Source organism: Phalacrocorax carbo, chromosome 2 (assembly GCF_963921805.1).
Source record: "Phalacrocorax carbo chromosome 2, bPhaCar2.1, whole genome shotgun sequence".
Taxonomy (NCBI): Eukaryota; Metazoa; Chordata; class Aves; order Suliformes; family Phalacrocoracidae; genus Phalacrocorax; species Phalacrocorax carbo.
In genome coordinates this window covers 164,928,265-164,953,232 of record NC_087514.1, presented here as the reverse complement: position 1 = coordinate 164,953,232, position 24,968 = coordinate 164,928,265, and the positions used below count along the sequence as shown (strand labels likewise).

General features: G+C 42.6%; 1 protein-coding gene across 1 annotated transcript in view; it reads left to right on the top strand.

Annotated features, from left to right (window-relative positions):
* Positions 1 to 24,968, top strand: part of OBSCN (obscurin, cytoskeletal calmodulin and titin-interacting RhoGEF) — a 198,702-nt gene that overhangs the window by 57,134 nt on the left and 116,600 nt on the right. Inside the window, exons 25-44 of the mRNA XM_064445166.1 lie at positions 678 to 839; positions 1,345 to 1,449; positions 2,137 to 2,403; positions 3,037 to 3,306; positions 4,111 to 4,377; positions 5,799 to 6,065; positions 7,716 to 7,982; positions 8,913 to 9,182; positions 9,961 to 10,227; positions 11,013 to 11,279; positions 12,835 to 13,107; positions 14,589 to 14,855; positions 17,086 to 17,352; positions 18,245 to 18,511; positions 19,129 to 19,392; positions 19,966 to 20,232; positions 20,616 to 20,879; positions 21,828 to 22,094; positions 23,171 to 23,437; positions 24,592 to 24,855. Of these exons, the coding sequence (XP_064301236.1) occupies positions 678 to 839; positions 1,345 to 1,449; positions 2,137 to 2,403; positions 3,037 to 3,306; positions 4,111 to 4,377; positions 5,799 to 6,065; positions 7,716 to 7,982; positions 8,913 to 9,182; positions 9,961 to 10,227; positions 11,013 to 11,279; positions 12,835 to 13,107; positions 14,589 to 14,855; positions 17,086 to 17,352; positions 18,245 to 18,511; positions 19,129 to 19,392; positions 19,966 to 20,232; positions 20,616 to 20,879; positions 21,828 to 22,094; positions 23,171 to 23,437; positions 24,592 to 24,855 (5,076 nt within the window). The remainder of the gene's footprint in view (positions 1 to 677; positions 840 to 1,344; positions 1,450 to 2,136; positions 2,404 to 3,036; positions 3,307 to 4,110; positions 4,378 to 5,798; positions 6,066 to 7,715; positions 7,983 to 8,912; positions 9,183 to 9,960; positions 10,228 to 11,012; positions 11,280 to 12,834; positions 13,108 to 14,588; positions 14,856 to 17,085; positions 17,353 to 18,244; positions 18,512 to 19,128; positions 19,393 to 19,965; positions 20,233 to 20,615; positions 20,880 to 21,827; positions 22,095 to 23,170; positions 23,438 to 24,591; positions 24,856 to 24,968) is intronic.

The window sequence follows — 24,968 nt, the reverse complement described above, 5'->3', positions numbered from 1 at the left end:
GGTCACTTGGGTTCAGCAATATCTTCACCAACATCTGTACTGTTCCGTTGCTCTGTTGAACTTCCCCTTTTCTCCCTGACTTTGTGATTGGGATGGGTTGCTATCTGAATGGTGGCTGGTTTGCATCTAAGGACTGGTCCTGAGGCGGATCCAAGATGTATCAAGGCCTTCCCTTTCAATGGGAAAGGGCTACAGTAGCACAGAAATACTGGCGAGTTCTGACATAAGTTAGTGCAAAGCTGCAGAGCTAAAGGTGATTATGCTGAGTTCAGGGGACTCTGAAGCAAAGGTGAGTAAAGGGAGTATGAGGAGAGCATGCAGAGAAGCATGTGAATGAGACAGGTTTATAGTGACACAAGAGATTGTAGGCTTGTGTTTTGTTTTCCTTGGCAGATTTTCTTTCATTAATATGTTTAACTTCTCTTAAAACCTGTATAAAGTTCCGGCATCCATAAAATCCTCTTGCATGAGCTCCACTGTGGCTGGTGATTCTACCTGTAGGTTCAAGCATAAAATGTATTTATTTATTGTGTTGAAGAGCAAAACCACCGAGGAAGGGAGGCTGGTCTAGAATAAAACACAACCCCATTTTCTCCATGCAAGTATGCAGAAGGTAAACACACTACAGTCGGTTATGGAGAAACCCCAAATAAATATTTGTCTCTATGATTTCACAGCCCGAGATATCAAGATAGTTAAACCCCTGGAAGATGTGGAAGTGAATGAATATGAGAGCGCGTCTTTCGTCTGTGAGATTTCACATGATGAGGTCCAAACCCAATGGTACAAAAATGACAACAAACTGAAGGCTGCCGACAATATTAGAATGCGTCAAGACGGTAGGATGAAGAAGGGGGATCTCATTCTTGAATAGGGTTGGGCTGGAGTAAGTGCTGGTATGGGAGATTAGGCAGAAGGGTCCAACCTTCAGAATCAAGTTAAGAAGGTTTAGCAGGCTGTTCCCCTTTTGTTTTGAGGCTGAAGCTAGGCTGGGACAGTGATGAAGTGGAGAGAACTTTTGATAAGGCAAATTTGGTGTCATCCCACCATCCCATGCTGCCAGCAGTGGGTAGGGATTTGTATCAGTGGGTGGGATCCTTCTGTTTCAAGTACTTTCCAGATGGTGGGGACCACATTCAATCTGTTCTTGGAGGAGCCAAGGTTAGGTTATCCCTTGATACAGGGACATGGACATAGACATAGGGGAATGGTTGGCCTCGCTGCCATGAGAGCAGGTGGTGATGCAATGAAACCAGAAGAGCGATGCTCAACATGGCAGAGTGCCTTGGAGAGTGAAGCTGTTTGCTCAGGGGAAGTTATGTCTGGTTGTGTGTCTGTTCTCAGGAAAGACCTATTCGCTGACTTACACACGTGTCCAAGTTGAAGATGCAGCAGAGATCAAATTTGTAGCAGAAAAGGCAGAATCTCGTGCCCAGCTTACTGTAAAAGGTAATTATAATTTGCATGCCAATACTGCTTAAACTCTTATGTTACAAACCAACCAACTTCCCTCACTTTCACTGTGAAGAAGTTTAAACAACACCTAAAGATTTTAGGGAAAGAAAAACTCCTGCCTACCTTACTGCATGTGAAATATCAGCCTAGGAATTTACTTTTGCTAAATAACACAGTTTATCTTCTCATGAGGTTGGGTTTGTACCTTAAGACAGGAAAAGTTGTGTTTGAACTTTGAGGGACAAAAAGCTGTAGCTTGACTTGCTCTGGCATTTTCTCTTTCTGGTGTATGTTCAAAAAGAATACTGCGCTTTTTTTGTGTGGGTTTAACTTAGTGTGATAGAGACAGAGAGAAGGAAGACGTTTGAATTAACACACTGATGAGGTGCTCGAGAAACCTGAGATCAGTCCCGGGCTTTGCCAGAGCACTGCTGTGTAGTGTTGAGTAAATTACCTATTATCTCTGCAGTTCAGCCATCCAAGTGGTAAAATAGGGTTAAAAAGTTTTCCTTTAATTAGCTCTGCACTTGCTGTGTGCTAGTTGAGTGCTTAGTGTAGTGGGGATTCCTGTCATCATCCAAATAACTGAACATAAAAGAAATATTGCTAATGAGTTTTTAATCCGCAATTTTCATGGAAACTGTACTGATTATTCCTTTTTTTTTTTTTTACTCCTTTTAGAGCTGCCTGTAAAAATTGTGAAGCCTTTGCGAGATAAGATTGCTCTTGAAAAACATCGGGGATTCCTGGAGTGCCAGGTGTCTCGTGCCAATGCCAAAGTTAAATGGTATAAAAAGGACGTTGAAATTCACCCTAGTGACAAATATGAAATGGTGAGCGATGGTGTCTATCGGAAACTCATCATCAACGATGCAGATTATGAAGATGAGGACACGTACACTTGTGATGCCTTTGATGACAAAAGCAGCGCTAATTTCTTTGTTGAAGGTAGTGAACAATTTTTTCCCCTCTAGGATGCATAGGAAGGGGGACAGGCTGATTCAAAAGCCCTGGTCATTTACTTTGAAAGCAAAATACCACTTAAAAAGCATTTTAATTCAGTTGATTTATTCTGAAGTCCATTTTTATTGAATCCTTTTAGGAGTACAAGTGCAGGAACATTCTGTGAAATGAATATATGGTACATTCTCCTAAGGAAAATTATGTATTTCCTGTTACAGAGAAGTTTATCAGATATGCTGGAGAATGTTTGTTGTTCAGAGAGAACTTGCTGTAGCTAACAGAAGTCTTTCCTATTGTCAACATCTGCATTTCAGTGAACCCTCTTTTCCACTTTATACTGCCAAGTGTTTGATAGGACAGGAAGGTGGCTTTAGAAATAGGACTGGGAATCAGGAGATCTGGATTCTCTTGAGGCTGTGTCTCAGTCTCACTGCCTGACCTGTGCCAGCAAGATATGTTTATTTTTATAGAAAAATAAAAAGGACATTTTAAGGCCTTTTGAGCCAATAAGTGCAATATTTAAATGCAGAAAAGGTGTCATGAGTATGCAGGATGTTAAATGGAAGGGTTTTTTCATGACTCCTAAATCCCTGCTTTCTTCTTCCATCCTTCATCCAGAGCAATCCATTAATATTTTAAAGCAGTTGTGCGATGAGGATGTGACTGAGCCTGAAGAAGCCAAGTTTGAATGTGAGATATCCATTCCATCCGTGAAACCCCCCAAATGGTCTCTACGTGGAGAAGTCTTACAGGCTGGAAGAAACATTATCATGCAGCAAGAAGGCACCATCCACCGGCTGACAATACTGAAAACCAGTGCTGATATGACAGGAACCATTCAGTTCTCCATTGGCAAATCAAAATCCACAGCAAACCTCCTTGTCCGAGGTAATGTGATTATATCCCGGCTTGAATTAGATTACGAGAGACCCTTCCTCTCACAGTCCCTGGAAAGTATTTTTTTCATATGTTCTGTCTAATGTGCAGGTTCCGCTGTCTGGGGTCTTGGAAATGTATGGAACATCTGCTTAGTTGTTGGGTGTGTTGGATGCATGAAATGAGACAGCAATGTCTTAGGAAGGGACCTGATTAAATGAGTTTGATGTGGCTGGTATTCAAACCTATTGAGCTAAGACTGGTTTTTGGCTGGGTTTTGGGTTTTGTTTTTTTTTTCTTCTTGACTTTACCAAAGAGGACAAAACAGATGAAATTTGCCAGGAGAATTTATTTTGCCCCATTTCTGAACCAGACAAGTTTGATAGCTCATTTACTTAATCCACTTTGTCATTGACTTGATCTGGTACAGAGCTTCAAGGCTTTTTATCTTCCGCTGTCACCATTGTAAATATCTCCAATCATATCCTGAAGTCCTTGTTTTGTCTTTAATTTGCTCTTACTTCAATAAAATCCTTAATTAGAGAGAAATTCAGTAAGCACTGAACCAGAACCGGACCATGCATCTAGTAGTTAATACACAGTATTTTCTTATAGAAACCAGCATTCCCTATAGATCATTACGCTGTTTTAGCTTCAAAGCACATCAGCTCTGTAAGAGAAACTAGTAGCACCATCTGAGCAGTTCACAAAACAGTTGTGAATGACATACGTGAAATTAATTGGCATGAAATACAGATTAGAAACTTTCCTCTTCTTCAGATTGATCCTTTCTTCTTTCCCAACCCTGCTTTGCAGATTATCACATACAGATCACCAGGAAGATGGAGGACAAGACAGCTCTGGAGCGCCATTCGGTCATCCTGTCTTGCGACTTCAGGCCTTCTCCAAAGATTGTGAAGTGGTTCAAGGGCCACACACCCATCGAGCCCTCCGAGAAGTACAAAATCAAGCGGGAGCAGCATTCGGCAGAACTCAAGATTTTGAAGGTGAAGCCTGAAGATGCTGGCGTGTACAAGTGCAGGGCTGGAAATGCAGAGACCGAAGCCACACTGACGGTTGAAGGTATGAGCAGTTTGCAGCAGGGAGGCTTGCCTGTTTCATAGATATAAGGAAGAAATTTTTTACAGTGAAGGTGGTGAAACCCTGGCCCAGGTTGCCCAGAGAGGTGGTCGATGCCCCATCCCTGGAAACACCCAAGGCCAGGCTGGCCGGGGCTCTGAGCGACCTCATCTGGTTGCAGATGTCCCTGCTCACGGCAGGGGGCTGGACGGGATGGCCTCGGAAGGTCCCTTCCAACCCAAACCATTCTATGATTCTATGATATCTTCATGGTTCAGTATTTCACTCTGAACTTCTCTTTGAGTAGAGATAGATTCCCATGGTTCTTTCCCGCTAATTTTATATAAATGCAATATCTTAAGTGAACTGACTGTATTATGCACTGTGCTGGTGTTCCATCGTACTGAAATTCAGAAGTCACTATGAAGTAGGTAATGCATTTGGAAGGGCGCCATCCAGGTAAGGCAGAAATTCATGCATCTTTCTCAAAGCACATTATTTTCCATTTCATCTGAGGAACTAGAACTCTTTGTTACTTCTTGCTAAAAATTTCCTTTTTGTTAAACTGCTACTGGCCTCTGGTTCTGGTGATCTTAGTTGTGGTTTTCATTTCCTGACCACTGTGTCAGCTTTTATATCTGCCATACATTTATTATTCATAATGATGTTCTACCTCATGCTGGCATAGCACCGGTTTTAGCCAGTTCTTCACCTCTGGTGAAACTGTAAGAAAAGATGAGCGCTGTGTCACTTTCAGCAAGACTTGGAGGTGAGCCATGGTATCATTTCCAGAAGTCCAGAAAGTGGCTGTTGTTAACAGTTTGGCCTTGAAGAGGGTCATCCAAAACCCTCTTCTGAGTTAGCTAGTCCTTGAGAAACAGCATTTCATGGGTGGAGAAGCTGCAAAGAGAAACCTCTGGCCAAGGACTGGGAGAGAAAATGAAATTCCTGTTCCTCCCTAAACCCTGAGCAAGTTGCTTAATCTCTTTGTACTTGCAGTTTGTGACCAAGCCCATCGTCTTTATCCCATCCTCTGTGTTTCCCTGGCAGTGAGTCAGGGATAATTTAGTTATAATGTGTTTGTGTGCGTGCAGTGATGAGCACACAGGGACTGGATCTCTGTGGGGTATTTAAGTGTCACTGTAATGTCATTACAATTTTAGAATTACTTATTTATAAATTATAAAAAAAAGCAAAACAGTTTTATGTGTTAAAAGAGAATTGAGGGCTCTGGACAATATAATCTTTTTAATAAATGTTTTTTTGTTGGACCAAATATAGAACCAAGTAAAATAAATGTAATGACCCATAGTGTACAGGAGACCAGACTAAATAATCTAATAAACTCTAAACCTATGAAATCTCTTTGTGGTGACAATACTGATTTACGGTCAGTAGTGATGGTGCACCTTGGTTTCCTACAGCCCGCAATGTGGAAGTACTCAAACACCTGCAGGACGTGGAAATTGAAGAAGAGTGTTCCGCTGTCTTCTCCTGCGAGCTGTCCCACGATGATGAGGATGTGGAATGGTTCCTCAATGGCACCCTCCTTTACACCAACAATTTCAATGACATCAGGAACGTTGGCAATTGCTACACGCTGACGATGAAGCAGGTCAAGCCTGAGGATGCCGGCACAGTGACAATGAAGTCAGACAAAGTGTCAGAGACCGTGCGTCTGAAGGTGATAGGTGGGTTGTGATCACACTCCTCCTGAATGTAAATAAGAGATGCAAAAGAGCTCTTATTTGCCATACCCTTCTAGCAATCCTGCTCTTAAGTTTCACCTCTCTGGGACCGAGTTTTCTCACTGGGGTTTTCTTCCAGTGTAAGTTTCTACTGTAGCTGATGATTTTTCTAAGGAAGATTGTTTTGGTATCCTGCCAAAACTTTCCATAGCTCTTTGTCATGCTTTTACTTATTAGGATAGTCTCAAGAACAATATCCATTATTTGTAGGTCTCTTCAGCAGTGTATAGGCTATAAACTGTTGTTTCTAAAGATTTTTGCCTGCACAGAGGTGAGCTTCAGTGTACTTCCAAGGGTAGGGCACACCTTTACCACATCAGTTCTGGAGCTGGACTGAATCAGCAAAGAGAAGGCAGTTTGCTGCTGTCCTTCATATGTCTTAGATGTGTGACCAAACTTCGAGTTGTTGTGGTTTAACATGTTCTGTGCATCAGCTAAGATACAGTAAGTTGCATGAATTTTTTAGATGTGTTAGAAACATGAGGTAAAACTCTCACCAAAATTTCAAAATCACATTTTCTTTAGCAACACACCCATACATGCATGCTCAGGTAAATCATAGTGATTTGTTATTCTAAATTAACTCTTTCTTGTATCTGGAAAAATGAGTGTGAAATGTTCCGAGCCGTTCTCTGAAAATCAGTCTGATGTCCTCTACACCCTCACAGAGAATAATGTCTCTGTTTTCCTTTGCATTTTGCCTCCTGATCATGGCTAATTTGTTCTGCCCAGAGTATCTGAATAATTTAACTCCTTTACTCTATTCACTCAGAGAGTCTGAAGGATTTCCTCTTCCTTCTTTTACACTGGGTAAAATATTTCCACCATATAAATATCCTCTGTGCCAACTATATTTTAAATTAGATGGAGGGAATCAATATAACAGAGGCAAAAGCAAAAATGTTCAGACAAGTGAGGAGAATATGAAGCATATCCTTTTCTTGCTGCTCCTACTGCACGAATCCTGCTTCATGAAAAGGCAGCTCTCTGGCTTCAGAAGACGTACCTCCCAATTACTTCTCTTCACACATTTTTCCTCTAACCACCTGACCCCTTTCCGCTTGTAGACTGCTGCAATGAGAAAGGATGTTCCCAAAGAACACTTTTTGCTCCTCCATGATGCGTAGAAGGGCTTCCTTCAACCTAGTCAATCTTGTTGAGTAGCTATTCCATAGAAGTGTGAAGCTGTCCCTCTGTCCTTCATTGAGGCCCTGTGTGCTTGCTCCAAGCCCCATTCCCTGTGATGGAATGTCCCGTGCCTGACAGATGCCCCAACTCAGAGAAAGAAAGGAGTCCTTGCACTCATAAGAGTCCATGCAGTCATAAGAGAGACCATTATTACAACACTCAGTACCACTCCCCATCCATGGCAATGCAGGCTGCCTCTCTACTTCCACACGTCCTCCCATTAATAAATTCTGATTTCCATAAAACTCATTCCAGTCATGAGTTGTGAGACTGCTTTAGGTTCTGCATTAGTATCATCAGCGTTGCCAGGGGTTTACTTAAGCCCTCTTTAAATATTTGATAGCAGTTGAAAATGTCTCAGCTTAAATACCCTGGCTGTTCTCTGTTTTGCCCATTAACTTTCAGAGAAGCCTGCTGTCTTCATGAAGTCCTTGGATGATGTTTTTGGTGAGGAGCGAGGTGTGATTAAACTGGAATGTGAAGTCTCCAAAGAGAAGGTCAAACCTATTTGGAAAAAGGATGGTGTGAAGCTCACTTCTGGTAACAAGTATGAGCAGATACAGTCTGGGAAGACCCTGTGCCTCCTTATCCATGACCTTGAAAAGACAGATGCAGGTTTATACACATGTGATATTGGCACTGACGTTGCCAAGTCAAAGATCAGCGTTCAGGGTAAGTATTGTAGATGATGGCCAGTCAAGGCATGCTGCAAATACGGGTGGGCTTGGTCACTTTTTCTCACACCTATTCCTCTATGAACTTCACATAACATGGTGGTGCCTAAATAATCCCTTTTACCCTTTGACCTAAGCATATCTGATGTTCCACTGAAAATCCTGTGTCAAAAAGCAGCGACAATGTTTCCTTCCTGAACATTCCTAAAGTGCAGAAATCCTCCCAGAAAAGCAAATGATTTCTCAATGCCCCCCCCAATAAAAACCAAAACAAAAAGCCACCCCCCCCCAAACAAAACAAAACAAAAAACCCAGGCAGCTTGTGTTTCACAGCTTTGATCTATTAATTCATATTTTGTTGTGGGAACACAAAAGGAGTACAATGTTGTCTATTGAAGAACCCAGCAGTTCAGCCTGTCCACTAATCCTCGTGGCTGCCTGAAGGAGAGAGAAGCATTTGTGGCTTTCAAACGCCTGTTGATAAAGAGACCAATTCTGAGTTTGTCTGATTTGATCACCAGGAGGGGTAGGATGGTAACAAACTCACAAATACAAGCACCCCATTTCTCATATCATCATAGAGAAAAACCTCACGCGACATCCCAGACGCTTCCTGTCTGACAGCTTTTCTCCTCTCAAGCTAATTGAATCTTCACTCTTCTCCACCGAATGTGCTATTCTCCATGCAGTCCTTCCAGAGCAAAGCCAGGAAATTCACATGCCCCTTTTTTCTATAGCTTTGTGGTGATTCTGTGTGGATAACGTCTGAGAAGTCCTTCCCATGTCAAATACATCTGTAGGGAATGCAGTGCTGTCCTGCCAATCCAGTAGATAAACCAGTCTGATGAGCTAAAAATGTCAGTACTACTACTCACATCAATCATAACAAGCCTTTTCTCCTTGTATTAACCCAGTTTTTGTCTTCCAGAACTGAACATTGGCATCACCAAACGGCTGAAGAACACTGAAATCCAGGAGGGAGAAGATTGCACTTTTGAGTGTATTTTGTCCCATGAAAGCATTGGCGACTTCAGCTGGACACTGAACGGGAACAAAGTGGAAAGCGGTGGGCGATTTAAAGCCTCTAACATGGGTCGGAAATATATGCTCAGTATCAAAAGCGTGATTCCTGATGATGCTGGGGAAGTAATTTTCACTGCCCGAGGACTAACCTCCAAGGCTTCTCTGGTTGTGAAAGGTAATGAGATCAGAAAAGTTCTGGGGTTTGATTTCTTGGGTGTCTTTTCATAAGGTGTGTCAGTAAACCATGAAGGCAAACTCTTGTTATGATCGAAGTGAATAGTAGCCTTCTCCATGAGCCTTGAAGCACTGAGGGGTTTCCTTAAAAACAAGTGAAAGGCTAAAACTTTTTAAAGGTATTTGAGAATTGCAGAATACACTGGGTAGTGTCATTGTACAATTACTAACTAGACCGTGTGCATCAGAAATAATCACCCAAGGCTCCCTGGCTGTTCAGTGGAGAGAATAAACAGGTAGCTTTCAGACATAGTTCATCATCCGCAGTTAGACTTATTTAGAAGAAAATAAATCGTTCCTTGAAGTCTATTGCCTGCAGTTAGCAGATCAGTGCTGTCTGCAGAGCTTCCCTGGAGTGAGTGCCTCGGCTTCACACCTCTATAGCGTAGATGTCTGTGTTCAGTGAGATAGATCCCACAATAACTGCACGCCTACAGTAACTTCAGGGATCACAAAATGACGTCCCCTGAAATGGATGCCATCAGGACACGTCCTCACTTCCTGTAAACAATAATTAATCTTCTCTGAGAGCCCATAACTGCGATTAATATGTGCTAAAGAACAATATTGCTTTTTCCCTCGCTTTCCTAACATAATATGAATCATTCATCGGGGAATGTGAAATTTGGACTGCAAAACCCTCAACCATATAGTGATCATGATAATGATTTTTATTCAGAGTTCCCTTTTATTTTTTTCTTTCCCCCTCATTACCTCAGAAAAACCTACAGAGGTTACAAAACAGCTGGAGGATAAAACATCAGCAGTGGGGCAAGACATCAGCCTGAGCTGTGAATTGTCAAAACCTGATGAGAGCATCAGGTGGTACAAGGATGGCAAAGCAATCCGAAAAAGCCAGAAATATGACTTGCACCAAGAAGGAAAACGGGCCATTCTGATCATCCATGACTCCACAGTAAAGGACAGTGGGGAGTACACCTGTGAGACAGAGGACTTTAAAACAAAAGCCAGGGTCACCGTGCAAGGTCAGTTGAAGCATGCACAGGGTCTGGCATGTACAGAAGTTGGGGTAAATATCTACAGCCTGTGGGAGATGTTCTTCTCTTCTATATACCTAAACAGGATCAATTTTTAGCGTTCAAAATATGTCATGGGTTAACAGGGTTTTTTTAAAAAAAACACTCTGAAAAAACCACCTTGTGGGTACTGAAGAATCTTATGTGCTATGTAATGAGGCAATCAAAACTGGCAATTTGAATTAGGCTTTTTTGATTATGGGTGATCAAAATCTGTACATGATCTGCAAGACAAGACCTCACCAGTACTCGTGCAACGGCATTAAACTTTCCTGGAAATATTTTACCTGATAAGTCCCATGAGGGGAGGTGGACCTGGTGGTGTTCTTAGATCCATTCCATCTGATAGGGTGAGAGGAAATGGCCTCAAGCTGCACCAGGGGAGGTTTAGATTGGATATTAGGAAAAAATTCTTCACTGAAAGGGTTATCAAGCTCTGGCACAGGCTGCCCAGGGAAGCGGTTGAGTCACCGTCCCTGAAGGTATTTAAAAGACATGTAGATGTGGTGCTTAGGGACATGGTTTAGTGGGGGACTCAGAGTGCTGGGTTAACAGTTGGACTTGATGATCTTAAGGGTCTTTTCCAACCTAAGTGATTCTATGATTCTACATTCTGTGGTTCTACAAGTGGGGGCAGAGGGGATTCAAGAACACCCTCTATTCTCAGGACTTGTTTGAGTAACAAATCTGTCTCTGTCTTTCTCTCTCTTTTGTTTTTTTTTTTTTTCTTCCAGAAAAACCTAATTATTTTGTCAAGGACCTTTCAGATCTGAAAGTCGATGAAAGTGGAACCGCAGTTTTTATGTGCCAGAGTGAGAAAGCTGCATCCTCTGTGGTCTGGAGGAAAGGCATAGCTGAACTCAGGGCTGGCAGGAAATACGAGATCACACAGAAAGGACAAGTCCTGCAGCTGACCATAAATAACTTGGAGAAAAGTGACAGTGACACTTACACCTGTGACATTGGTGATGCCCAGTCCAGAGCCAAGCTAGTCGTGCAAGGTATGCATGAGAGGAATGTGATTGTGCATCCTGTTTCTCCACCAGGAAATGTTACGTGCACAGGCAGAACGATTTCTCAGCGTAGGGAGATAGCAGATCTGATTTCTGGCTCGCTCTGAGTCACGTATATACACTGCACAGGACATGTGGACAAAAATATAGCAACATGGAGCTGGCCGCGCAGAGCAATTTGTCAGTTTGAAGCAATTACATCTGGAGTACTTTGGGTATGACTTAAAACCCAAAGTGCTGATGTGAGGAGAGGCTGGTATTCCTGCGTGAACGCACCATGGATATGATTCAGAGTGCCTGCTATTAGACCAGGGAAAAATTATTCTGCCTGCAGGCTTTTCTCCATATCCCTTGATGCCTCTTTCCAGTAGTGGTTTCTAAGAGGGGATGAGTGAATGAGTGGTCCGGGGATCTTTAAGTGCTTAATGTCCCTCTGCACCTTAGACATGAGTGTACCCTCCAGCTGAAGAGTACAACCCAAGCAGATTTTATCTGATGCTACAGGCAGTGAATGAGCTGTGGTGGCCAACGCTAACAGCAGAGCAGTGTTTAAGGGGAAAGAGTGAGGTCTGCCGGTTACTGCTCCTCACAGTTCCCTCACTGGAGCCCCAACTGGGAGAAACTCTTCATCTGAAATAGATGAAGCGATGAAGAGAATAGGAGGGACAATTCAAGAATAGTCTCATAGAGATGCAGCAACTGTGTCCACTTATTACTACAGTTAGCCAGACTCCTCCACCTCTGATTGCCTTGAGAAGCAAAGTGTGCTTAATCCTGATCATGGCCTTAGGACCTGAGCTACCTGAATTTGCTGTGAGGTTTCTAACACCAGCTTTTCCGGGTGAAAAACAGTTGCCTGTCACAAAGCTCAGGAGAAAAGTAAAAATTCCCTGTACTGGTTTTGTAAGTAGGAGCAACATCAGATATATCTTGGTATACAAGGCTAACCTATTTTATTTATTTATTTAGAGTTAGGTGTATATCTATCTATATTTATACAGGCAGGTTTTCAGGGCTGTTGTTTCTCTTTACTAAAGCTGCGGTCCAGCCAGACACTCTCTCCACTTCCCACTGTGTTTGTGGTTGGACTAAGCTCAAAGAAGATGGGGGCTGGGTGGTCCTATCCCATAGAAAGTGAGTTGCTCTGGAAAAACAGAGGAGTTGTCATGGGAGAGATTATCTGCTTAGTGATGTCTAGATCCCAGTGATGCCACCAGAGACTCATCCTTTCAGCCTTTCCAAGCAGTTTCATTAGGAGAAACTTTATAACACTGGATTTGCACTCTACTGGCTACTTGTTCTGCTGTATGTGTTCTGGTGCTTTGAAGTTGTCTTCATCCTATTTTGGTGTGTGTCCTGTATATATTATCTTCCTGTGAATGGTTTTTGTGTTCAATAACAGAGGAATTGTGTTTCAGTCTTCTGTATCATGAACGTATTTCTTTCTTGAAATACTCACGTGGGAAATCTTGGAGTTTTCCATATCGATATTCATGCTAGAAACTGAAGATTCCAGTAATTGATGTATCTATGTTCCTTTCAGGCCAGAAAGTGCTAATAACAGAAGACCTGGAAGATGTCACTGTATTAGAAGGAGAATCTGCCATGTTCAAATGCAGAATCTCTCCTGTAGACTATAGCAAAGTGCAGTGGTTTTTGGATAAAACCCCACTCCATACCAATGAACTTAATGAGATCCAGTCTCAGCCTGGTGGATATCACTTGCTAACGTTGATAAAACTCTCACTGAAGGACTCGGGGGTCATTACATTTGAAGCTGGTGATAAGAAAACCTCTGCCAATTTGGTTGTTAAAGGTAATTCAATCATAAAACCTGCAGGAGAGGGAATAATGTGTAGAAATAACAATGGGTTAATGTGGGTAGGTAAAAAAAAAAAGAAAAAAATGCTACAAATTTGGCCCCATCATATGTATATCTGCATATGTTCAACAGTAGCGTTATCTATGTAATGAAGCTAGGGCTGGGGAATTAACACTTTGTAATCCTGGACAAGTCTTAGTTACACTGCAGTGTTGATACGTTGGATGCCTTGTCCAGTTTTCCTTGAGCCGAGCTGATTAGATGATGATAAGTAAGGAAAAATCAATTAGTTCAAGGAAAAACAGAAGTGCAACCCATAAGTTTTTAATTTAGTGTTCATTGTTTAAAGGCAGCATTACGTGTGTTCTCTGCTATTCGTTGTTGACATGGAATTGTTTTCTCTGGAAAAGTTAAACTGAGTTAAAACTGCAGTGTTAGTCTACTTCTATAGTGAGGGAATAAAATGAATGCCAGACAGCCCAAAAGTGCAGGATTAGAGAGGTGTTTTCTTACTGGAAATATAAATATTTCTCATTGCTTAGAGATGTAAAAGACACAGTCTCCACTGTGTCAGACTGTATTCTCATTCTTTTCAGAATCACCACCTTTCCTGAAAGGACTTCTTTTTCCTTCAAAATTTGCCGAAATTTTGACATGCTACAGAAATGCAAACAGGTTTTTCTGAAGGAAGATAAAAAGTCTTATTTGCAAAAGGCCAATTCTTTTTGATAATGCTAATATGTGATGCTATAGGGGACAGACACACACACAAAAAAAAGGTTTTGGTCTCCTAATTGATTGGATTTTTATGGATTAAAACGCATGAAGCCGGGAGGGATAAGATAGGGCTGATTTAGCTATTGGTATTTAGCTTAGGCTACTTCTGTAAACTGTGTAGAAAGACCAGCACTTCCAGAGAGCAGCTCAGCTTTTCTGTTCTAATGACCTATTTTGGAAGTGAATATCTGGTCTCAGGAGGTGCCTGTCACCTTCCAGTGGTTATAGAGACATGACCAGTCTGAGCTATCTGCCTGGTTTGTAGATGATGGGATGAGACTTTCTCTAGATGACTGGCTTTGAGAAACCCATACTGTGCCTCACTTCATTCAGAATTAACTTTCCACAATCAGTCAGAAGGTTCAAACTAATCAGCTCATATGTAAAAGGGCTTAGGAAAATCGTGTCTCCGTCTTGTTCATATTTAGCGAGATGCCAGAGAAATCTTATGATCTCCAACAGGTGTATTTTCTTCCCAGTCTCTCCCAGACGGCGTTAGATATTTACTAAACTACATATTATGGCAGGACTGGTGCCTTCCTGAGGGCTTTATAGTCATGAACACCAAATCATTTGTTACTAACCTTGACCTGTAAGTTTGATACAAGTAATCTTGGATGTAAATCTCACAGATTACTTGTGATCTGAAAATCCACACCTCTTCTGAAACATCTCAGACGGTTTTTATGTGATTCTAGAGAAGCCCTGCATCTTCACAAAGGAGCTGGTTGACACTGAAGTCACTGAGGGAGAGGATGTGATCCTTCACTGTGAAACCTCCAAATCAGACAGCCCTGTAAAGTGGTGCAAAGATGGGAAGAACCTTAAGAATTCTTCCAAGTATAACATCAGCCGGTCGGGATTTGAAGCCAAGCTTGTCATTCACAGGGCAGAAGAAAGAGACAGTGGCAGATATGAGTGTGAGGCTGGAGCAGCTAAAAGTAGCGCGGTTATTACTGTCAAGGGTAAGAACATTTGGAGTGATGGTTTGGGTCCTAACTCGTCATCTAACACCGAGGTCAGAGTAATAAATAGAAATTATAATGAACGTGAGACTATACTGAAAGGGAACCTCATGTCTTTGCACCACAGTGCAGGGGAGGTTCTCATCAAATCATCTGGGTCAGCACCCAGAGATGTGACAGAAAGGAAAATAGGAAAATCCTTTACCTTACCCAGTTTTAGCTCTGTGAAATTTAAGTGCCTAAGCTCTCTGGAGCAGAGAGCAATGGGTCAGGAGAGAACAGTGGGCATCTCTGTAGGAGACCCACCCAGCCTAGGAGGTAATCCAGACAAAGGATTAATCACCTTCTGAAGCTGTCTGCACTGATGGCTCTCTCCCAGGGGGGAGCTCGTACACCCACATTTGTCTGGGGAATTGCTTTAGGCAGCCAAATTTATTAAGAGTAGTGCACCCAAAGTTTTTATTCCAAGGATCGTGATCAGACAGGAGGTGCTATCTGCAGGGCTCTAGTCTGAGCTGGAGCAAAAGTCCGCTCAGACACAAGACTTTAACGTGTTTCCTTGAGCACACTGGGTAAGCACCATGTACGTGAGCATTGGGTCTGGGCAGTGTCAGAACCAAGCTTACCTGCTACGCACGTTATAATTGCTCCAGCCTGTTCTGAGTCACTGCTCCAGCCTGAGGTTGAGGAGGAGCTCGGTTCCTGTGAGCAAAATTGTTCATTTACATGGGCAGGTTCAAGCAGATACAGGGAGGATGTTAATGGTGGGTTTAGCCTGACGAGTGGATATCCTGCGTGCAGCTCTTCTTAGCATGCTCCGGAGGGGCTGACTAGAAGCTGCGCACTGATTAGAGAAGCCAGCGTGAACAAAAAGCATTTGGGTTGTTGGAATAGTCAACCTGAACCTCACAGCATGAAGAGGGAAGGCAAGATGCTCACAGTATTGATCTAGAGCACAAAAAACATGCCAACTTAAGGCTGAGAAATGCTGTACAAGGAAAGAGAAGACCTTGACGATGTAATGAAGAAGAGAGCTGATGGTTAATGGTCCAGTTTTGCTATGTCTTTCATTAGTACTAGCATGCTTTCTCAATACCTGTTACACCAAAAAGAAAGATCTATATTGGATTTAGTAGGACCTGGATCTCACCGATAATGAAGAGGAATTTTTTCTGTTAACAAAACCAAACCAAACCCACTTATAATGTGTGTTAAACAGCTCCATTTTTCCTATCACAAAGAAGGGTGTGGGTGGATGCAGGATTTAAACAAATCACCAGTAGATGAGAAGAAGTCAAGTCATAAGGATGCCTACAACAAATTACACTGTTGTAGCTTTCCTTTATCTGTTAGGGTCCTATTGGCACAGCAGAATGGAAAAACAGCAAAAAGAAGAAAAAAAGTCAGTAGCCATGTGACACTAAGTGTCCCCAACTAGAGTTAAGAGGGGAACAGAAGAATTGGCTGTATTTTTCAACAGCCACAGGGCAACAGCATCATGGAACAGTAGCTGACTGGCATATTCATAAGACAGCAGAAGCCAGGAAGAAATTGTGGGTTTCTTTCATGACCTGAGGGGAAAACAGTTCAGCTGGGTTTTTTTCCCCCCAAGTAAGTGCCTCCTCTACCCTAGCTCGCCTTAAGGCCTTGAATCCCAGGCTGTGATAGAGCCTGCACAGGAATTTCCACAGGGACCCCTTCATATACAGCTGTGCTTTCCTCTCTGTGTATGCTCTGTGCTGTTTTTGAGTCTGTGTTCATGTCTGATAAAAATATGTTGTGGTTTTTTTTTATAATGAGAAATCAATACTGCTGGCAATGACAGAAAATGCTTCGCCATTTCTTTGCGTCCTCTGTGTTATGTGCGAGTTGACCTCAGTAAAGTTTTACGTTTTTGTGCCAGTGTTCCTGCTCTGACCGCCCATCTGCAACACAGTTTGTGTCATTAATAGCAGGGCAGCATCTGCCACTAATGTTAATAGTGAAAACAGTAATGGTCGCAATATCTTCAACAGTACAGATAATGGTTAAAAGGAAAAAAACATATTGTCCTAAATATTTTTTTGCTGCTGTAGAGTGCTGGCAGCCAGATGGGAGTTGTAAAACTCTGTTTACTAGTGTTTTTCCATTCCTGTGGTTTTCTATCTGAATAGCAAAGTCTGAAATGTAAAGGAAAAAGTGATTTCCAATCTTGTGTGTTTCCTTAAACATCTGCAATCTTCTTTTTCAGAAATACCAGTTCTTTTCAAGCAAGAGCTCCAAAACGAAGAAGCTAAAGAAGGAAAACAAGTCAAGCTGACCTGTGAGCTCAGCAAACCTGATACCCCAGTGAAATGGATGAAAGGAAACACTGTTCTCTATGCCAGTGAGAAGTATGAATTTAAGCAGCGTGGTACTGTGGCAGAGCTCATTATCCGAGATGTCAAATCAGTAGATGCTGGGGAATATACCTGCAGCACTGGGGAACTGAAAACCACTGCTCGGGTGAAAGTAAATGGTAGGCAGAGTTGTATGTGTTGTCACGCTTTCTTAATGCATTGCTTAACAGGTCTTCTATTAAAAAAAAAAACAACACAGCACTTTGTGACGGTACCATCTACAAATTCATACATAAAATTTAACGGTAACATTGCGTACTTGTAGGCACCTGTATATATTTCATTCATGTGATCTCATGCAATGTGTCTGGGATTTTAAATCTGTAACTTCCCACTGAACAGAAAATAAGTGCAAAGGGTTCATTTTCTATACCCTATGTGCCATAGTTCCTGACCTATTGGCTTTTTTACATGGCTGTGATTAAGACTGGAGTTAACAGTTGGATTAAGATTGAGATTAAGATTGAGTGAAGAGTTGGAGACCAGGAGCATGGGAGCACAAAAAAAACATGAAAACATAAGACAAGTCCAGTCCCTGATTAAGGTTTGGACTCCCAAACTCCCCAAAGCATCCTTTCTTAAAGGCTCTCAGATGCCATCCGCACTCCCACAAGGCCATTAAACAAATACAGTACCTTTAGTAGCACAGCAAAAGTAGTAGGTGCTGGAGCAGGAAGTGGGAGAGATATAGAGCATGAATACTGTCAGAGAGCCCTGCAGAGCAGGGAATTTGTTAGGTGAGGATGCTTAGAGGACGCTGAAGGGGTTATTAAAGATGAAAGAAACTTCCCACACACTCCTAGGAATCCCTAGTGAGATGATAATATCTGGTGGAAGGATTTCTTCCTACTCCCAAGCAGAATCACTTTGATGTCATGTAGCCATGGGAGGGTCTAGGGTGGCTCTTCTCATTTGGAAAAGGACTAGTTTTAAGGGGTGACAGCCATTATGGGACACTTGTTGTACAGCAGGTCAAGAGGGCATGTCCTAATCCCTGGCTCTGTCTTCTAGCTGTGCCTGTCCTTTTTAAACAAACCCTGGAGGACAAAGAAATGGAAGAGGGAAAATCTGTCTCCTTGCACTGTGAACTCACGAAAGCTGATGCCACTGTGGTGTGGAAGAAGGGAGAAGCCACGCTCCAGGCAAGTGCCAAATATGAAATGAAGCAGAAGGGGACAGTGGCAGAGCTGGTGATTCATAACGCAGAGCCAGAAGATGCGGGAAGATACACCTGTGACACTGGAGACCAGCAGACCACAGCCCAAGTCAAAATCCATGGTAGGAATAAGACACCTGCTTGTGACCATTTGTTGTTGCTCTTGCCATGGTCTTGCTAGCTCCTGCACATTTATAGTGAACATTAAGATAAAAAAGGGTCAGCACAAAGAAAAGGCAGCTCTGGCTGGGTTCCTTTTGTTCTCTATTTTCTAGGGCAATAACTTTGTGCTAAATCATAGCAATCAAATATCCTTGATAATAAGGTATCTTTCCTTGCCTCTGAAATAACCGTTCTGCTTTCTGCTCTGCATAGAGGTGCCTGTCTGAGCTCTAAGCCAGGAGGTAAGAAGGGCCTCAGCCACACATTTTGTTAAAGAATATGCAATTCTTTTCTGCACTTTCTCAGCAAGTTTTTCATGTGTCCGTGACCAACAGCATTTGGGCAGCAGGAGGGTAATTACTTGGATATTCTAATTATTGGGAAATAATTGTATTGTTTTTATTTCCTCCCAAACATCATGGAGGGCTATTGTAAAGTCAAGTAGAGTCCTGGACATGCAGGTAGGTCAGAGTTTATTAGCTGTGCCAAGAGAACTTGTTTTGGCTTTAAGTCCCATATGAAGTCACCAGTTGGTGATGATGCTCCTAAAGTAAAATGAGAACGCTTCATTCCTCAGCCTTCTCTGTGCTCATCAAAGAAGAGCTGAAGAGTGTGGAAGCTGTGGAAGGTGGCACGGCCACCCTGCGATGCCAGCTGAGCAGAGAGGCCCCTGTGGAGTGGAGGAAGGGGCATGCTCTTCTCCGGCCAAGTAACAAGTACAGGATGAGACAGGAGGGCACAGTGGCTGAGCTGCTGATCCACGATCTGGACCCAAGAGATGCTGGAGACTATACATGTGTAGTGGGGAACAAAAAAACCACAGCAGCCTTGTCAGTGAATGGTAAAAAGTCAGAAATAATCCGTGAAACTCCGGAACGTTTTTGTCCATCCCTTCCCTCCTCCTCTCTGCACATTCCTTCACAACACCTACCGTCTTGTCCTGCTTCCACTTTTTTTCATCCATCCACTTTTTCATGTTGCCATGTCACTCCTTTCCACAATCTCCATCCACGATCGGCTTTCATTATGCCCAGTGTTGGATGTGTGTGTCTGTTTTGTTGTCTTCTTACCTTTCCTCAAGTGAAGGGTGCTGACATGCATGTATGTTTTCCTGAATTAGTATGGAAACATAAGATTCCCTGGGATTTTCTGTTAAGGAGGGTTCATCGCCTTTAATGATGAGTTTGTCATTTGTATGCATGATCCCAATCAAGATCATGCATACTTTAATTCCCACAGAATAATTTACTAGAGAATTATTTTTTGTTATCCACAAAAAAAGGCAGGATGTGCTTAAGAATAAGAGTGTTGGAATAAGGCGTAGGTAGTCTTAAGGTAAATCGTGATTCAGCCTCTGACCAGAGGTCTGGGCAGGGTCTTGGGTTGCAATTCCTTTTCATTCTGCATCTCTCAGCCCTGCCAGTCCGTTTCAAAAAAGAGCTGAAGAACGAGGAAGCCACCGAGAGCGGAACGGCCACGCTGCAGTGTGAACTGAGCCAGGCGGTGGGCTCGGTCGAGTGGAGGAAGGACGGGAAGGTGCTGATGCCAAATGGCAAATACAAAATGAGACGGGAAGGGCGTTTTGTTGAGCTGGTTATCCAAGACCTAGACCTGACGGATGCTGGGAGCTATACCTGCGTGTGCGGAGACCAGAAGACAACAGCTTCTTTGAGAGTGAATGGTAACCATTCTATCAGTTTTGCACATTAAGCCCCAAACTTAGCATGTTTGACAGCATTTTCTGGCCATCCGAAGTTTGGTCAGTGTGATTTCTTAGAGTTTTCATGTTCTTGGCTCTGTGGTGCCAAAAAATAACCCTATTAGAGAACATTCCCTTGTGCTTTTCATAGTTTTTTTCACTTTGAGACAGCACAGCTGTGTTGTGTATTGTTTTCTCTACTCTATTTCTCTCCACTCTAGGAGGTTTTACCCCCCTTTCCATGGTATCCACCTCACAGTAATATGTTTTTGGTTAATGCACACTACAGCCCAGTAACTCGCAGCAAAGTCCAGTTCATTTTGTTCTAGTGCTGATTCCTTCTCTGTTGGTGTTGCATCCTTCAGCCTTGCCTATCCTCTTCCAAGAAGAAATGTTGAACAAGGAAGCTACAGAAGGGGAGGCAGTCACTTTGCACTGTAAACTGAGCAAATCGGCCCCAGTCGAGTGGAGAAAGGGGAATATGGTCCTCAAGTCAAGTGAAAAATACAAAATAGAGCAGGAAGGTCCCTTTGCGGAGCTGACGATCCGGGATTTGGATCCGGCAGACGCTGGCGATTACAGCTGCGTGTGTGGAGATCAACAGACTACGGCTGCTTTGACAGTAAATGGTAAAAACAAATTCTCAGCACGTGCCCTGTATCACTCCAAACTCTCTTCTTTTCCTCCTGTTTCATCTGGTCCCTGTATACTTTCTATCCTCCCCCCTGCTGATTAAGGTCACTGCCCTGTCTTCCTTCTCTCTCTCTCTCCTTTCACCTGACGCCCCCTCGATGTGCTATGTGTCTTCCTAGGTCCTATGTTCAAATGACAAGTGGAGCACAGGTCCCCAGCTCAACACCAGCCCCCCAGTCCAGGATAGCTGCTTGTTTAAAAGTTTTCCTATAGGGAATGACCTAAAATTGGGAGTAATATTTACTTTTTGTAGCTTAGACTGTTACACTTGTTGCTCCTAAGAGGAACGAGTTTTCATCAACGTATCATGCCACGTAAGGACTGTCTTAATGAACAATTGCCTTTTTAGTCTCCTGCTCTTCCCAGCCCCTTTTTACTGATTTTAGCTTAACTCTTCCAAAGCATTTACTTTATCTCTGCAGAAAGCTGACAGCATGTTTGTAACTGCTCTGTCTTAAGGGGCTCTATTTATAAAAATATAGACAGTACCATGAATCAGGCACTTCTGTAGAACTGCTGTTTCTCACAAAGGAAACAAAATGCTTTGGGTCTCATATTGAAATACAGCTTCTAATTTTAACCCTTTGAATTTATGGTGTATAAAGTAAGTATAGATGGTGTATAAAGTAAAGGATAGATGGCTTATCAGCTAAGTTTGCAGATAGATAGACTTGCTTTTAGAGCAAGTTTTCAAGTGTAAGGACAAAAAAAAAATTAAAAATCAGGCTGAAATCTCTTTGAATGGTTAGACTGGAACAAAATCCTGGAGCGTGAAGAAGGTCTTGTGGCTCCAGTGACCTGCAGGTTCAGGGAGATACGAGAGTAGATCATGGGTCGGTCTTTCTCAGGTTTGATGCCGTGTCCGTATTGCATTTACTCTGCAGTCCTGCCTGCTCTTTTCACCAAAGAACTGACCGATGAAGAAGCCACAGAAGGTAAAAGTATATCTCTGCACTGTGAGCTGAACAAGGCTGCTGCTAACGTGGAGTGGAAGAAGGGCTTCAAGACCCTCAAACCAAGTGACAAGTATAAGATGAAACGTGAAGGTGTTGTTGCTGAGCTTATAATCCATAATCTAGACACGACGGATGCTGGAAATTATTCCTGTGTGTGCGGAGACCAACAGACTATGGCAGTTTTAACAGTACATGGTAAAGCAAACAAAACAAGACCCATACTTAAAAGTAACTATCCTGTTTTCTCTCTTGATTTGGACAGATACGTGGTTACCCTGCCATCTCCTTCCTTCCGCCAGACCCTTATCCACAGCTCACTGCTGCCAGTGAAGTGCTCCAGTGGCATCGGTGTGGCGGGGGGGTGTGGCACAAGAGGGGTATCAATGTGCAGGCTCAGAAAAACATATAGGCAACCCGGATTGACACTACTGTTTTAATTAGGGTCCATCATTTTGCTTTTCCCTGTTAAAGTTCCTTTACTAGACTCCCTGTTACGCTCAAGCCCAATAAAACGGGTTGCCTTGAAGGGGCTATAAGTGCGTGATTTTAAGGTTTCATAAAATTTCCAAAGGTTAGGTTATTCCTTGGAATCTTATTTCCATACTCCGTTCCTGGGACAACAATGTGCTTTTATGTGTATGGGCTGGTTGTCACTGCATTCAGTCACTCTTCTGTGTAAAGCAAGCCCAAATCTGCTAAGGGACAACCATTCCCAGGGAGAAATTGGATTTTAACTGCAACTGACGTGTTGGAAAGGATATGTCAGTTCAGGTGAAAATGCTTGTTTTCCCACCATGTATTGAAATGAACAATTTCATTTCAAACTGACATTTAGAATGAAACTCCAGTGTTTCATTTTTATAATGGGCAATGTCTTTTCATTTGCTTAAGTATGTGAAAACACAGCAAACATCCTCCCTAGTGGTTTAAAAAGTCATATAAGAAAACCAATTTTTTTTTCAGAAATTTCAAATTAGTATTTATTCTTTTTGCTCGAAATTTCACAGGGAAAAAAAGGGTTTTCTACTTCTGTCTGTATTGATTTGTGACTGAGTACATGTAAAATATCTCTATGGATTACTGAAAGCATTGAATCCTTTCCTGGTGAGGAGATTTCTTTCCTCATACTCGTTTATGGAGAGTATTGAGGATCTATGTTCTTGTACTTATGAACCAGTTCAAGATAAGAGGGAAAAGGAAAGTTAAAAATCCATGTTTAATTTTAACTCTCTGGAGCATTACGTCTCACTGCTCATATTGCTGTCCTCCAGCTTTACCTGCATTTTTCAAAGAAGGATTGAAGAACAGAGAAGCCACAGATGGTGCAACAGCCACTCTGCACTGCGAGCTGAGCAAGGTCGGTGTCCCGGTGGAGTGGAAAAAAGGGGACAAGACACTCAAACCAAGTGATAAGTATAGGATGAGACAAGAAGATACCGTTGCAGAGCTGTTGATCCGAGATCTGGAGGTAGAAGATACAGGAGAATACACCTGTGTGTGTGGAGATCAGAAGACCTCGGCTGTCTTGACAGTCCATGGTAAAAAAGCTGTTCTACATTATGATAGCAGTATCTCAGGGAGCTCCCTGTTCTCTAAGAGGTCTCTCTCCCACTTGCTTTGATGTTTTGATTCTGCAGCATTTTCTCACTTTGCTGGCTGTCTTTCATCCCATCTCCCACCATCTGTCAGTTTGAAACTGATGGCTTTATAGCAAAGTAGAGTTGTGAGACTTGCTCATTTAGCCTTCACTTTTTAAAAGTGAAAGAGACACCTGTGTATGAGGCCAAAAGTGAGCAGACCTCCAGCAGCAAGCTTGTTCTCAGAGGGCTTCTCCCTGCATCCCAATGATGTCAGTGGATTCTGGTGCTCAGCTTGAAGGAATGAGCTTTAAAAACACTGAGCTCAGTTAGTGAGAGGTTTTCCCATTCAGGAATGAATGACTGTCTCTGCCATGGTGAATAGCGACAAGCTTTGGCTGCCCCTCCAGCAGAGGCAGTTCATATATGGTTCCAATAGATGAAAGAATAGTTTTTATTTGAGATATATCTTAAGGATATCTTAAGGACAGGGGCAAAACTGTGGAGGCAAAACTCCCTTCTGTCAGATTTTCTGCATGCTTTTCTCCCAGCTGGAGGTGCTTCTGTTCCTCCCCTCCTCTGAGCTGGCACTTTCTTCCCTGTGCAAGTCACTTTTTACTTTGGTGGCACGCCACAAGGCAACTTGCTGAATGCTGTTAGGAAAAACTCTGTATTCCTGATATAAGAGCCATTATGTCCTTGGAAGTTATGGCTTAAAGGTGCACCTGAAGTTATATCACTACTTTTTTTTTCTGAACAAGAAAGATAAATTATGGTGTCAGGAAAGGTAGAGAACGCCAGCTAGCAGTGCCGTCATCCAGGGCAATGACTTTCAATCAAAAATCAGGTCATTTATGTTCAAGATGGATGAATTCAGACCGAAACAGGTAGAAAGGACTACTGCAATCAACTGGGAAATGACAAGCATGCTGCATAAGTCAACATTAGAGGCAGGTCACGGTGGCAATTATCCCTGTGAGGTCCTGCAGTAGTTTTCAAGACTGTATGATTTGTTTCCTGTAATAGTGAAGGACTGGCCTCGGGACCTAGTCCTAATTTCCTCAAGGGCTGGTTAATAGTTCTGATGTACTCTCTGTTTATATTACGTCCCATAGCTTTGCCTGCACTGTTCAAAAAAGAACTGGTCAATATGGAAGCCACAGAAAATGGGACAGCTGTTCTGCAGTGTGAGCTAACTAAATCCACTCCCGTGGAGTGGAGAAAAGGGCAAAAGGCACTCAAGCCTAGTGAGAAGTACAAAATGAGACTGAAGGATACCGTTGCTGAGCTGACAATCCATAGCCTGGAGGAGCAGGATGCGGGAGATTACACATGCATGTGTGGAGACAAGACGACTACTGCATCCCTGACAGTGCATGGTAAAATACATAAGTTTAATAGGGATTTTCTGCTTTGTCATCTGTGACCTCATGCAGGATCACAAACTGTTCTTGATCCCATGTACTATTTTGAATTGTTACGCCAGCTGTAT